We start from the raw sequence: 16,164 nt of genomic DNA, 5'->3' as shown, positions 1-16,164 counted from the left end.
TGAGAGAAGGGGAGATCAAGCTGAATTCATCGAGGTGCTCAGTGAAAAGCAGATTTTGTTTGATGAATATAGAGAAATGAAATAGGTATGGGTGTATCTCAAAAAAAATTTATCATAAGTGCAACGAAAGAGTTGTATGGCCAGAGGAAGAAGGTAGTAATTATAAAGGATTACCATCATGGTTTGAGGAAACGAAATTGGTGAAAGGTGAGAAACAGGCTAGGGTCAGTGATGAGGTTAGAAGTAACCAGATATACAGAGAAATAGGAGATAAGAGGACAAAAAGTGTTCTAAGAAGGAAATCTAAAGGAAAATGAAAAGAAAGCTGTACTGAATCCATTGTACATAAAGATGTAATGTTGTAGTCGCAAAAAAAAAAAGTTCAGAAATGTTTATGGAGTGAAATAAAACGTTAACATGCGTGGGATAAGGTGATTACTGTGGAAACTGTGATTTTGTTTGTATGGGATGTGACTAGCAGGTCAGAGACGAAGTGCTCATGAGTAGGGCCGGCCCTTACGGAGTGCAGCGGGTGTGAGGTATCCGGGACCTCGATTGAAGGGATCCCTAAGTCTCGGTGAAGGGGGACCAGTATATAGTTAATTTCATTTGTCATTAACCCAAAAGATTCAGTTGACACAAGAGTGTAATAAACTAAAGACTAAATCAATTAAGAACAACATATTTCAAGTATATTTCATATGAATCCCTCCTCCATACCAGATATCTTTAGGATTTAGGCTGAGGGTACCCCAAAATTAATTTTTGCACCCGGGCACCTTTGTACTTAAGGACTAGCCTCGGTTAAGAGGGATTAAATAGAAGTAATAAACACTAGAAAATCATTGCACCGTCACCAATAGTATGGACGACATTTATTTGGTTGTAGGATGTGTTACGAATACATGTTGTTTGGGTTGAGCTGTTGTAAGTCGTGACGGGTCTCTAAAAGGAGAAGGGTTTAAGTTTAGAGTTATGATAACCGAAGCGTATGAGATTGTTGTTTGGAGAAGACGTGCGTGTTGTCTTTCTCTGATGCTCAGAATCACTCTTCATAGTTTCCTGAAGTGTCCAGGTATGATAGCTGGCCATCACCCACAACCCACAAAATCTCGTCTGTTCACATTGCGGTTTAGTCAGGGCAGAGCCTGCATAGACGCGCGCGCGCGACATTCTCCCACCGTGATCTCTGTGTAACTGAGCCTTGAAGATTTTCCCGCAGGGTAATTACAGTTGCAGGTGTTGTATGGCATCTGTATATGTCACTAATGAATGAGGGAATCATTCATTTCTTGTAATGCAGGCGGGAAATTTAAGATCATAATGGTATGCCTAATCAGTCGGTACAGCGATGTATAGAGTAAGTGAAGAACAGGTTTAAGAATGGCATAATGATAAGTGAGGAGAGTGTATGTGAACAAGGATGGTGTTGAATACATTAGATGTTTTCCGTGACAATGTTTAAGGAAATGTAACCCTGGTGTATGTAAGGGATTAATTTTGACCCGTGAAGAAAAATACTGTAAAATTAACACAGTATGGCTAGAGAACATGGTCGATTATATGTGGTTGATCTAGCTGAGGTTTCTGAAGCGGTGAAAGGCTTCTAAAGGTAGATGGATTTATGTTAAGTGTTAAGAATAAGCTATCTGTCTGGACTTGTGGTTAGGGTGAGACTGGCATGTTGTTTTTATGACTGCTAAATCCCTTATAGATGGAGTTGCAAAGGAAAAGTCTTTGGGGAAGACACACCTGGAGAAGTTAAGCTGGAAAAGGAAAACGATGGAGGATGTGTTATGGATTAAGCTGGACACCTGCTATAGGACCGGGGATGGTGTCTGAAGAGAGGAAGCAAGAAGTGAATGATAAGGATGCAGTGGATGGTGGTAGCTGAGAAGAGGAAGTCTAGAATGTGAGAAAGATGACGAGGGGAACAAGGAATTCAGAATTTCAAGAGTTTTTAGACGTTTTTATACATTTGTTAAAAGAAGAGAATCCGGTCATGACAAAGATCTGAAGGAGTTCATACGAAGGAATAGGCGGCATTGGTAGTGTGTGTGTGTGTGTGTGTGTGTGTGTGTGTGTGTGTGTGTGAAGGCACAGTTTAGCATGGCCTAACTTGTGGGAATAAAATCTGGTAGTCAACTGTGAGGGAAATGATTACCTACATACCTGTGAATCCGTACAGTGAGATCTGCCTTGAGAAAGGGGTGGCACGTAACTCTCTGGGAATATGCCACCTGTTTATCAGTGACATTACGTGATTGAAATTCATGGAGAGCCATTTTCACCAGCTGTCTGGTTTTTCTGAAAAGTGGATTTATTCACTCCCTGCCAGGTCTAATTACAGAAGCACAAGTCTATTGGGTTTACCTGGTAAAGTGTATGAGAGAGTGTTGGTTGATAGTGTGTTGGCCTTCTCAGATCGTCTGATTGAGAAGGAGTGTGGCTTTAGATGAGGTTGAGGATGTGTGGTCAAGATATTTGATTTAGAATTTTTATGTAAGAAATACTTGGTAAAGGAGATTTTACTGTACATGGTACATATGGATCTGGAGAGTGTATAAGATATGATTGTGGAAGATGCAGTTAATATATGTTGCAAGTTAAATGTTACTAAATCATCGAGGAACTTTTAACATGAGAGTAATGAATCTGTGCAGCAAGGAAGGGAGTAAAGTGAGTTGTTCTCAACAAAGGTGAGGTTGCATCAAGGCTGTGCGATGATTTATGAACGTGGTGATGAGTGAGTTTACGTGCATGGGTTTTAGAGCATGGGGCAGGTTTACTGTATACGTGGGGTGAAACAGTTGCAGTTTACAGATAACATGGCTCTGGTGGTAGACTCAAGAGTGAAATTCTAGAATCAGGTGACAGAGTTTGGGAAAGTGTTAGATGTAAACAAAAGTAAGGAAATGAGGTGCAGCAGGATGATGAGAAAGGAAGGGGTGAGTGTAGGTTTGAAAGAGGCGGACCTGGAGGAAGTGGAGTGCTTCAGGTACCTGGAAGTGGACATTGCAACGGAAGTGAGTCATAGGGTGAGCGAGGGAAGCTGAGGTCCAGGCTGCAGTGACGTGTGTAAGGAGGGAGAGGTCTGTGTCTCTCTGGGCGAAGATGGATGTAGCTGATGGTATAGTGGTCGCGATGGTTTTGTATTGATGAAAATCTTTGGTCCGGGATGCAAAAGAAAGGAAGAAGATGAACAGGCTGGAAAGGAAGTGTCTGAGGACTATGTGGTGTGAGATTGGTTGGTTCTGTAAAGTGCGGCAATATAAGAGAGGTGTGGTAGTAAGGGCAGTAGGAGTGAGAGGGCTGGCGAGGGTGTGCTGAAATGGTGTGGTCTTATGTGATGGATTAGCAAAGAAAGACTGAATAAGGGAATCTACGTGTGATAAGTGGAGGGAGGAGGGGAAAGGAGGAGACCAGATAGAAAACGAAGATGGAATGAAGGAAATTTGGGATATAAGGACCTGAACAGTAAGGACGGTGAGAGGTATGCATGAGACAATGAATGGTATCGATGCGTTATATGGTGCACGACGTGCTGTTAGTGGGCTGAACAAGGGTGCATATGAATGATCAAGGAAATAGTTTGTAGGGCATGGCTGTGAATGTCAGAAATTGGTTTCGGTGCATCATACATGACAGCTACATAATGTGTGTATGCAAATGAGGCCATTGTTGATGGTATATGAAAAATCACTAACTTCAATTTTTGTTTCTAAACTGAATTCAGTTGGTATCTGCTCCGCCTGTTAGTATATCATAAAATTTTCTAATTAACTGTGCCTTGTGATATTATCCGCGTACTTTCTGTAGTGTCATCTGGAAAACCCCTAACTATACGCATCTAGATATTTTTCAGTGTTAGATATAGATTTTGCAAAAGATATCAAAGCTACTTGTGGCACACCTTATGAAACATGAGACACTACCAACACCTAAGATTGTTTACTTTTGCCATGTACAACTCCATGCAGCCTCCAGTACGCTGTATGTCGTACTGATCTTTCTATCCTTATTGCCTGAGCTGCCAGTAAGCCCTGATGGTGTCTGAAGCGAGGAAGCAAAAAGTGAATGATAAGGATGCACTTGATGGTGGTAGTTGAGAAGAGGAAGTCTAGAATGTAAGAAAGATAACGAGGGGGAACAAGGAATTCAGAATTTCAAGAGTTTTTAGACGTTTTTATACATTTGTTAAAAGAAGAGAATCCGATCATGACAAAGATCTGAATGAGTTCATACGAAGGAATGGGCGGCACTGGTAGTGTGTGTGTGTGTGTGTGTGTGTGTGTGTGTGTGTGTGAAGTGACTTAAAGAGTGGAAGAGGATAATGTTTGGATGTTCGCAAAGGATGGAAGGACAGAGGATGACTGTGGAATTGTGCAAATAAGGTGAAGCAAACACCAGGAAAGGAGAGTCGTACTGAATATGAGACAGAAAGACAGATTGAAGGATCGCGTAGTTTACAGTTTGTAATGAGAATGATGTGCAATAATCACGATGAGTGGAATAGACAGTTTGAGTCACCCCTCTGGACAGTAATGGATGGTTCATGGTCTATAGATTACAGTGATCTAGTCCCAGGGTTCTTTCCAACTTTGACATGGTGATGGATCATGTAGGTTTTAGCATGTAAGGATAGAGGACTAGGATGTACAAGAATCAGAATGAGTGGAATAGAGAGCATGAGCCATCCTTCTGGATAGTAATGGATGGGTCGCTGGCTGTAGATCACCATGTTCCAGTTCCAGAGTCATGGGTGAAATGTTAAAAAAGAAAATGTGCTGGCGTTACCAGGTTTTTCCATCGCTCCAGATGAGATGATACACAAACCCACTTTCAACTTCACAGAGAGAGAGAAAGAGTAAACAATAAAGAACATTTTACGGACGGTATCATCAGTCATATTTTATTATGGAGACATGCCTAATACTTTCATAATCAGGTCCTCTTTTTGTATGAACTTTAGCACAAAGTTGCCTATAACAACACTGGCAAATAAGTTAGACAGAGAGAACATTTAGACAGTGCACACAAGTGTGAATGTTGTTATTCGAATCTTCATTTACCAGTTTCTCTTTCACCACTTTCCTGCTGCTTATGTGGGCAGATAGAGGCAGGGGACAACAGAGTACGGCTCTTGTTCACCGTCTTGGAGAAGTCTAAGGTGGTCGGGACCGCCCCTGGAAGCCAATTGGAGAGTGACATGGCCACTGCCGTTCAACTGATCAGGTCTGCCGTCAGCACTTCCCAGCTGGTGATCGTTGTACAGATGAAGAAGACAACAAGCAATCGTGGAAAGGTTAGTTGCTGTTTGATCTCATGTTTCAGTATGAACTTGAGTAGTTATGAGATTCAATATAATTCGTTCTTATTACCGAGATTTTTTTTTGTATCCGTGTTTAGGTGATTCTTTCTACTATGAAATCTTCTCAACATCATCCATTCATTCTACAATACTATGTATCATTAAGAAGATGCTTCCTCTTCTGCACAAAATGTATCAGTTAATCATCACCTGTAAGAAAGATTGGAAAATTTGCTTGGTGACTTGCTAGTCTAGTCTTGTATTTAGCATTAGATGGATGTAGGGAATGGTAGGAGGTCAAGAGAAAACTGAGAAACATTATTCTTTTCGTGTAATGAGAACTTTCAGAACGTGATGCGTCACAGAGTGGAATTGCTGTGTGAAATGTGGTCAGAGATAACCATGAATGGCAGTAAACATAGGTCCTAAGGTTGATTTCACACCTTACACCCTCCTGCATGTTCAGGCACCAAGCACTCAAAAGATCAAATGAAAATACATTTTGTGTCCTTGCAGCCCTCGTCTGTGTCAATCGTGGCTGTGTCAAACAGTATGGTGGAGGTTACGCGAATAGGCAACGACTACTCGTACAGCTCAAGCAAAGGATACCAATCCGGTGAGTCTTAGGTTTTCGTCATCCCTGTATATACCTCGTGAAAAATTTGGATTTCTGTGCTTTTGAAATTTTCAATCCAGCATAATCTTATATATGCCTTCCTATACAGTATCATGTATTAAGATCTGTGCAACTGATAAAGTTAATAAGATTCTGCTTGCTGCCGGCTGATTTACATTTCAATACAGGTAGAATAACATCGATTAAGCCATGATTGCAACTTGCAGGTGACATGGCTGGTCTGGCCATAGGCATGCTGTTGATGGGAGCCCTGGTGGGTGTGGCCATCAACACTGTTATGCGAAAGGGCGCCGCTGCTAACGGTGGTCTTCCGAGGGTCAACATGGCCCATAAGTCACGGCTCTCCCCAGACAGCACCATCAACATCAACGCAGACCTCACTGGATCTGATATCTAGAGGCTGGCAGCACAAGAAGGACATTTCTGGCGTCTTTGGGAGACAAATAATTATGGTTTTATGAAGCAAAGATATGCAGGTTCATGGTGAGGTGTCGAGAGGTACAGGAGATTTGTGGTTTGAGTACAAGGTCTAGTCATTAAAGTCTGAAACCCAGGCACACGGTGGAAGTCGAGGAAATCTCAGACCCCAGATCTAAACATTATAGTCTTGTTCCAAATCTAGGAATTTAGGACCATTTTTTCAGTCACAGTCTCAAGTCGATAAGTTAGATTCCAAGTCGTAATATCAAAAACTATCCAGTTATTAAACTCTGTGTTTCGTGACTTAAGAGTCTGGGTACTGGACCAGTAGGTCTCGTGTATCCTGGTCTCCCTTCCTTGTACTAAATTCACAAGTGCCGAACTGGCTGGTGGCACTGCATATTCCCACATAAGAACATCACGATGTGAGAACTTTGTCCTGAATCCTTTGCCGGTTTGTCATGTTGTTTGATACCAAATGGGTAAAAGTAATTTATGATCTGACTGTATTGCACATACACACCTCCACTCCTGCCCAGGGGAGATCACACTCTCTCTTTCCCATTTATCTGCTCATTTATGTATTGATAGGTACAGTATACTAATTCATAATATTCATTATCATAAGTATTTTTCTATGAAACCTGAGTCCAAAACAGAATTTTCCTCAAAAAGGGAAATTCTGTCATTGGCTGGGAACAGAAGTCCCCTTTTTCGCTCATAACGATGTCAGGAAGCGAAAACCAGGTTAGACCAGTAGGTAGTAGGAGGTGGAATAGCCATATCTAGTCATCAGGATCTGAGTCTTGGATCTGGGAGTCGGAGAATAAGGTCCTAGATGTAAGAGGTAAGATATCATGTTTAAAAGTATATGTTTATGATCATTGAGGTAAAGTCTTTAAGTTTGTCCTGGTTGATGCTATCGACATGATCTTAGGTTAAAGGAAGTCGGCCCAGTTGTCATATTCCATCTTTTTCATTTGTGATCTTGTTTAAGAAAGCTGGGAATGCTATTATCACGTGTTTATTATTGCTGTGACTAATAGCATGAGGGCCAACGATAAGACACTTATTACATATTATCAGAGACATCTTTTTACTTCCATGAAAGATGTATTAGTCTTATGATTTATGTAATAACTTGCTGATAAAACAGGTAACATTTCCTCAATCCTTTCAAATCCTATACTTTCACATACTTTCTCTGAAGGTCTTCATAGATGATGAAGAATATGAAACTATATGTAAGGAAATATATCATAGGTTTTGTCAAGATTATGCTGTGGCATATGGTATGTCGAAGAGGATGTATTGCAGGCTGTATAATGAAGGTTGCTAATGTTATGCAATGGCATATATGTTCAAGAGGATGTATGAAGGCTAAGAATGGTAGGAAATGGTATATTAAGGGGATATGTTGCAGGTTGTGCAAGGAAGGCTGCCAGTGGGACGCTATTGTACATTAAAGAGGATATATAAAGTAAGTTTCCAGCTGTATGCTATGGCATATAGTGTATTTAAGAGGATATATTGCAAGTTGTGTAATTAAGCTTGCTAGTGGTAACATATGGATTGCATAGGGAGGCCAACACAGGAGGATATAACCACATCACATGAGGGAAACTGCGTGGCAGTTGCGCCTCATTTAGTCATCGCGAAGTCCTGGGGTGAGGGAGGACTATTGGCGAGGAAAAACTCCCAGTCTCCTCCCCACACGTTATCCACTGTCCCTCACACTTGGCTTATGCGGTGGAGCCTTAGAGGAGAAAATCCATAGAACTCTCCAAATTCTTCCCTTTACCATTCAAAGTCCTATCCCCATTCCACACATTATAATCCCGATCACTAACCCTCCTTCCAATTCTTATGTACTCATTGTTTCTACAATTCTTCTCCCATTTTAGCTTTTCTCCATTCCACATAATCCATCTCTTCCTAATCCACACACTTCATTCCTCTTCTCACAATTTCTTGACCTTTGTTTGTTACACTTATCGTTCCTTTCTCTACCAAAGTCTAACAATTCCTGATAACTAATGTTTTTCCTTCTGTATTCCACATAATCTCTCTCCTGACGTATGCTTTCTCATTTTACTCTACTGCCCCCAGTCTCTCCCATCCCCTTGATTCCTATCATTTCTCCCCAGTGTTATTCTCTCTTTTAGCATTATGTTGTCTACCTCACTCCTCTTTTGCCTCATAGCACTATCTTGCTTTCTTCCCTGTTCCACACTCTCAGTCCTGTCACTTTACAATGTCGCTACTGTCTTACCCTAGTCTTAATCTTTAGCAGACATTTCTTAGCCAATTAATTCTTTAGCAAAGCATGAAATAAGGTGTAAAATCTGGCATCTGAAAACACATTGCTGGTAAATGGTATAGATTTGTGTGGTGACCAAATCTGTGCATACTTCATAAGGAAATGGCACCCTAAAACAAATTTATAATAGTATTTTATTTACACAATATTACAAAATTTCCACTACAAGAATCTAGTATACATGTCTGATATTTGTAACATTTAATGTTACAGACATCCATCGGTTTCATCCTGTTTTGAGGAAGTCTCACCATGGAAAGAAATCCTGAATGACGCCATCCAGAAATAAGTGCCTGGCGCTTATTTTTTTTAATCTCCTTAACACTGCCGATGATGGAATCTTCCATTTCCACAAATTAGAAACTAAGTCATATAGCTCCTGTGAGGTGCAGATCCCTTTGTCCAATTAAGTACAAGACGTTTCTACAGACTCTACTCATAGTTTATGGTTAAGGTAGACCACCATGTGCTGCCCTCCAAAATGGGAACTTTTATCTGGTGGTGGTAGTGCGTAATGGTTGACTCGCCAGGATCACCTCTGTCATCTGATGGTACCACTTGAATGATAATCCCATGTCAGAGGAGATATATGACATTAGCAATGACCAGCAACCAAGTAGCACTATGTGTAACTGGACTTTGTTACCCAACATACATGAGAAACTTTCATGTTTTGCAACACATCAGAACTGATCATGTGAGCATTATGACTGACAGCAGATGAATGGGTGACGGTCAGTGAGTAGAGAGGATAAACTCTTATCATAGTCCTGCTGATGATTCTCTGGAAGAATGATGGACAGGTCAAGGCAATGGTTGCTTAATGGCCAGGGCTGCACCTCAGAGGAAGTTTACACCTAGTAGGCCAGTGTGGTGAGACTTATCCCAAGTGTGAATAAAACGGGAAGGCGGCAACAGTGACCAGCACCATTGACTCTGTTTATTCCTGGTTAGTTCACCTTGGCAAAACCTGTCTGAATGTTCAGGTGACTTGTAACCCAACAGCCTGTGAGATATACACAGATGCTCTTACCTAACCTGACCTGCAGGTCGCATATTTGCTGTTAATCACCTCATCTGCCTAATACTTCATTTACAGAAGCACCAGGCTTCTTGCAAGTGCAGCATATAAATATGCAAGCCTTAAAATGTTGACTGTATAGGTGCTATACAAAATATCATGCTGAGAAACTCCAACTTCAGTGATAGAAGAAACTGCTGATTTATCATTAGCCAAAAGACTGGGAATTTTCTGTGGTAATATTTACCATCTGATATATTACTAAGAATAATGATCTTAAATTTCTGACACATTTACTTTCTTCTTGAGAATCTGAGTATCTATGTTGCCTTTTTGGGGGGTATTGTATCAGGGTGTCCTCATCACACTCCCAGTTGGAGTTTTAATGGCACATTTAACAAACACTAAATAACTAGTAAGGAATAATATACATTGAGTGATACCATCCATAGTGGCATCATGCGTAACAACTTAAAAAAAATAGGACAGCTGCTGCAAGAGTCAAACTTGTAAAAAGTTCATATAGATAAATCACCAACTTCTGCATAAAAACAGTCTTATTGTGAGATCTTACACAAGAGTACAACCTTCTGGTCTGTGTGTGTATGAAATGAATAAGAGTACAGTGATGTGCCCATTTATCAAGTACAAAAGTACTCAAGATAGTCATGCAGCTCGACATAACTGATTTTCCTATGAATTAAGATTCATGTACTTATTGTACCACCAAAAATATTCCTATATTTTTCATATTGTCTTTTGCTATTCAGACACTTTCTAACCTCTTGGAATGTGACTGATATGACCTAAAGAAAGGTGTATAAAGCTTAAATTTCATTCATTCAAGTATTTTTTCTAAGTTCATTCATTCACATATGCCCCTCACAAATAATGCCTACCACTTTCTGACTACAAACTTTCTCTGTGACTTAAGCTCCTTTGATATGTAGACTCTACCTCCTACCAGAGGATGTCACCATAGCAATACACCAAGTATGGAAAACAAGGGAAGCTTAGAGCTGTAATACGATTTCTATCACTGATATGGACAACGTCTTTCACAAGCAAGATTATTGGATGACGACGACACAAATTATTCCTGAGAGTCCATACATGATTATCAACATCCACACACAATTCCACTAAAAATTACAACTGTTTATTACTTTATCAGTTTCCTATCCTTACACAGAACCCATCTCTTGCATTAATCTACTACACTTCGTAAGGTAATTTATTCATGGACATCAACTGCAGGCTTTTGTGCTCTCTATATTGACTTCTGCCGCTGGGGTGGCTCATTAGGTGACGTTCTCGAGGATCCAGGGGACGAACTTGGATATCCTGGTGCAAACGCCAGGCAGGTTAGGTTCACCGCAGCCGATCCCCCAGGAGATGATTCCGGCCAGGAAGTAGCGACCATCTGCTCCTCGCACCTGAAGGGGTCCGCCAGAGTCGCCCTGAGAGATAATATGGATCACTTAGAGGATTCACCGGCCAGGTAGTTCATGATAGAGAGAATACTGATCATTAAATATAAAATGTAACACAGATGATATCAACCCCCAAACCTGGATGGTAATACAGTATACGAAGAATATCGACCTTTTCTTTCTGAAACAAGTCCATTTTGTTAGGATGGCGTGACAGTGTTCACTGTGACAAACTATTATGATACTCATCATCCTCAAACGCTGGGATATTCTTTTTTTGCAATTAACGAAATCCATTCTAACAGCTACTTTCAAAATTTGCTTTCATCTATATATCAAATCACGATGTGATTCTGAACAGGAATACACACAAAAAAAATTAAGATACAAGAATTCACTTGAAGAAACTTTGAATGATGTACAGTAAAAACATATGTGTACATGCACATTTCTATAACCACCTACTTGCAAATTTATACATAGATATACAGTAAAAAAGAATGCACACGAAAGCAAAGCACATTCACAAGAAAAACAAAAGGTAATCGAGTGTAAACAGTATATGGTGTGCCATTGTCATGAGTCTTGAGGCCAGTCCTCTTTCTCTAATACATTAGTAACGTTGATATTGGGATGCACTGCAAGATATCAGAATTCGTAAATGATTCTCTGCTGGTATAAACAGAAAACGAACGTCTACATCCGCAAATGATATCACCAAAAAACGAGAAGATTAACCCATTTCATGATGAACAAAGGACATGATGAATGCAATAACCTGTTTACTGCATCTGAACCTGACACAGCAATAACTATAGGGCAGGTCACGCACACAGGAGAAGGTGTATCACTCATGATATCTTGTGGCTCCTACGCAACGTACTTGACAACCTCCTCCCTGCAGTGTGTGACGTGAGCTATTTGACAGGAGTTCTACCTACCCTATAGACGAATAACCTTATCACTCCAAAACCCAAAGCTAACCATTCTCATGCTTTTGTATCTTTGACGATTTATTTAAGTAAAACTTTTGAAAGGATGGGACTCAGTCGTCTCCTACATAGAACTAAAGAGCACATGAGTGTGCATCTCTGAATCATCACCTTTTTAACTCCATACCGAGTACAATCATGCCACCTTCCCTGACCTTAAAGCTGCTTTCGATATTGCCTATAGGCAAGTAACCCTGTGCAAACTTGCTAAAATGGATACAGGGGTATGCTTTTGCGCCGGAATTCCAGTTACCTGTGTAATACAGAGTTATCTGCTGTGTTTTGAGGACACAGAAGTGAAATAAGAGTTTGAACTTGGTACTCCGCAGAACGGTGTATATAGCTCAAATTTGCTCAGTTTTAACGTCCTTTTTCATCCATGTCCACGAACACCGAACACCATACACTTAGCTATACTGGCTATATCATGACTGACACCTCTGGGTATCATAAATCACTCACTATACTCAGTCATGCACCAGATACCTGTGAAAGGTTGGGGGTTGTCATCTCGACTGACAAAATCAAAATCTTCTGAGAGTGTCACCGCAGACAGCTTCAGCTGAGTACTGGGTCACACATTTACTACGGGTACGGGTATCTTGGATTAAAGGTGCCAACATTTGGACCTGTTGTGATTAGGTTTAGCCACTAATGTAGAGAGAAGCTTAGAGCACTCAGGGCTGTAGCTGGCCCCATTCTATAACATGGAGCCAACACAAGAATGGTTACAATGATGCAAATCGCTCTCTGGTCGATCATGCTGTGCCGCTACTTTCTCCAACACCTGATAGAAGGCTTGGCAGGCTTGAGAAACTACAAAATGAAGCTATGAGAATCATTCTTGCCTGCCCTAAAACGACAAAGAATCTAAACATGAGGAAAGAGCTTGGTCTTCCCAGTATCATAAACAGGATTAATGAAATCAATCCTTTATCGGGATACGGATACTCAGGCAAACACATCCCAATCCATGTGTAGAAGACTTCCAGACTTTCTTCTCAAGTGGGAGACACCCATCCAGATGGATTATTACGGTTTTCATGAACTGTACCATAAGAGACAACAATCGCCCTATCCTGTCCCCGCCTTTCCTCCCACCCTCTGCTCAGATCAGAGCCTGGTTACATCGCCTGAGTTAACGAGTCAATAATGATGACCTCCGTTACCACAGTCACACCATCACCATCGAGCGTAACCTCCTGTGATTATACAACAGATGGTTCCCTCCAGATCACTGGTGGGTTGGAAGTGCTATTGCTGTAACACGTTCTCACGGATTTTACGATGACATGATACTAAGGGTCAATAATTAGACATCCCAACTCCAATCGGAACTATTTGCTATTCTGATGGCCATTAGAATTGTTAAAACTCCAAGACAGATAGTGCAATCATAAATGAATCTCTTTGCTCATTAACTGCACTAGACTCGCTTCAGTATGACTGTACTATGCTTGTGTTTGGAGCAAGACAACTGTAACCAAATCACCCGTGTTGGACAAACTCCAGAGTCTCTGGCTTCTTTCACATACTGGGCTCAGAATGCTTGACAAAGCTGATGAACTAGCAAACATTTCTGCCTTGAGGTGAAGTTGATCATCCCCTGGGTCTACCAGCGATTAGCCTTAAATCAATCACAGTGAATATGAACAAACTCTTTTAAACATAAGGCGAAGTAAAATCAACATAAGCAGATCCATCAACACATCATGGTATCATAAGCGAAGAACCATATATATATATATATATATATATATATATATATATATATATATATATATATATATATATATATATATATAGAGTGGGGTGCCTAAATGTGTGTGGATGTAACCAAGATGTGAAAAAAGGAGAGATAGGTAGTATGTTTGAGGAAAGGAACCTGGATGTTTTGGCTCTGAGTGAAACGAAGCTCAAGGGTAAAGGGGAAGAGTGGTTTGGGAATGTCTGGGGAGTAAAGTCAGGGGTTAGTGAGAGGACAAGAGCAAGGGAAGGAGTAGCAATACTCCTGAAACAGGAGTTGTGGGAGTATGTGATAGAGTGTAAGAAAGTAAATTCTCGATTAATATGGGTAAAACTGAAAGTTGATGGAGAGAGGTGGGTGATTATTGGTGCATATGCACCTGGGCATGAGAAGAAAGATCAAGAGAGGCAAGTGTTTTGGGAGCAGCTGAATGAGTGTGTTAGTGGTTTTGATGCACGAGACCGGGTTATAGTGATGGGTGATTTGAATGCAAAGGTGAGTAATGTGGCAGTTGAGGGAATAATTGGTATACATGGGGTGTTCAGTGTTGTAAATGGAAATGGTGAAGAGCTTGTAGATTTATGTGCTGAAAAAGGACTGATGATTGGGAATACCTGGTTTAAAAAGCGAGATATACATAAGTATGCTTATGTAAGTAGGAGAGATGGCCAGAGAGCGTTATTGGATTACGTGTTAATTGACAGGCGTGCGAAAGAGAGACTTTTGGATGTTAATGTGCTGAGAGGTGCAACTGGAGGGATGTCTGATCATTATCTTGTGGAGGCTAAGGTGAAGATCTGTATGGGTTTTCAGAAAAGAAGAGTGAATGTTGGGGTGAAGAGGGTGGTGAGAGTAAGTGAGCTTGAGAAGGAGACCTGTGTGAGGAAGTACCAGGAGAGACTGAGTACAGAATGGAAAAAGGTGAGAACAATGGAAGCAAGGGGAGTGGGGGAGGAATGGGATGTATTTAGGGAATCAGTGATGGATTGCGCAAAAGATGCTTGTGGCATGAGAAGAGTGGGAGGTGGGTTGATTAGAAAGGGTAGTGAGTGGTGGGATGAAGAAGTAAGAGTATTAGTGAAAGAGAAGAGAGAGGCATTTGGACGATTTTTGCAGGGAAAAAATGCAATTGAGTGGGAGATGTATAAAAGAAAGAGACAGGAGGTCAAGAGAAAGGTGCAAGAGGTGAAAAAAAGGGCAAATGAGAGTTGGGGTGAGAGAGTATCATTAAATTTTAGGGAGAATAAAAAGATGTTCTGGAAGGAGGTAAATAAAGTGCGTAAGACAAGGGAGCAAATGGGAACTTCAGTGAAGGGCGCAAATGGGGAGGTGATAACAAGTAGTGGTGATGTGAGATGGAGATGGAGTGAGTATTTTGAAGGTTTGTTGAATGTGTTTGATGATAGAGTGGCAGATATAGGGTGTTTTGGTCGAGGTGGTGTGCAAAGTGAGAGGGTTAGGGAAAATGATTTGGTAAACAGAGAAGAGGTAGTGAAAGCTTTGCGGAAGATGAAAGCCAGCAAGGCAGCAGGTTTGGATGGTATTGCAGTGGAATTTATTAAAAAAGGGGGTGACTGTATTGTTGACTGGTTGGTAAGGTTATTTAATGTATGTATGACTCATGGTGAGGTGCCTGAGGATTGGCGGAATGCGTGCATAGTGCCATTGTACAAAGGCAAAGGGGATAAGAGTGAGTGCTCAAATTACAGAGGTATAAGTTTGTTGAGTATTCCTGGTAAATCATATGGAAGGGTATTGATTGAGAGGGTGAAGGCATGTACAGAGCATCAGATTGGGGAAGAGCAGTGTGGTTTCAGAAGTGGTAGAGGATGTATGGATCAGGTGTTTGCTTTGAAGAATGTATGTGAGAAATACTTAGAAAAGCAAATGGATTTGTATGTAGCATTTATGGATCTGGAGAAGGCATATGATAGAGTTGATAGAGATGCTCTGTGGAAGGTATTAAGAATATATGGTGTGGGAGGAAAGTTGTTAGAAGCAGTGAAAAGTTTTTATCGAGGATGTAAGGCATGTGTACGTGTAGGAAGAGAGGAAAGTGATTGGTTCTCAGTGAATGTAGGTTTGCGGCAGGGGTGTGTGATGTCTCCATGGTTGTTTAATTTGTTTATGGATGGGGTTGTTAGGGAGGTAAATGCAAAAGTTTTGGAAAGAGGGGCAAGTATGAAGTCTGTTGGGGATGAGAGAGCTTGGGAAGTGAGTCAGTTGTTGTTCGCTGATGATACAGCGCTGGTGGCTGATTCATGTGAGAAACTGCAGAAGCTG

At 40.9% G+C, this 16,164-nt stretch overlaps 2 protein-coding genes across 9 annotated transcripts in view; one reads left to right on the top strand and one right to left on the bottom strand.

Moving 5' to 3' along the window:
- LOC139753344 (uncharacterized) overlaps window positions 1-7,534 on the top strand; it is a 46,723-nt gene extending 39,189 nt beyond the window's left edge. For all 3 annotated transcript variants that reach the window (XM_071669701.1, XM_071669718.1, XM_071669708.1), the window contains exons 14-16: window positions 5,114-5,305; window positions 5,828-5,927; window positions 6,155-7,534. In XM_071669701.1, the coding sequence (XP_071525802.1) occupies window positions 5,114-5,305; window positions 5,828-5,927; window positions 6,155-6,345 (483 nt within the window). In that variant the 3' untranslated portion in view covers window positions 6,346-7,534. The remainder of the gene's footprint in view (window positions 1-5,113; window positions 5,306-5,827; window positions 5,928-6,154) is intronic.
- Window positions 7,535-9,406: 1,872 nt separating this feature from the next.
- Window positions 9,407-16,164, bottom strand: part of Sb (serine proteinase stubble) — a 197,120-nt gene continuing 190,362 nt past the window's right edge. For all 6 annotated transcript variants that reach the window (XM_071669768.1, XM_071669778.1, XM_071669750.1 and 3 more), the window contains exon 8: window positions 9,407-11,169. In XM_071669768.1, the coding sequence (XP_071525869.1) occupies window positions 11,011-11,169 (159 nt within the window). In that variant the 3' untranslated portion in view covers window positions 9,407-11,010. The remainder of the gene's footprint in view (window positions 11,170-16,164) is intronic.

This window comes from Panulirus ornatus, chromosome 2, assembly GCF_036320965.1.
Source record: "Panulirus ornatus isolate Po-2019 chromosome 2, ASM3632096v1, whole genome shotgun sequence".
Taxonomy (NCBI): domain Eukaryota; kingdom Metazoa; phylum Arthropoda; class Malacostraca; order Decapoda; family Palinuridae; genus Panulirus; species Panulirus ornatus.
This window is presented reverse-complemented; position numbering and strand designations above follow the sequence as displayed.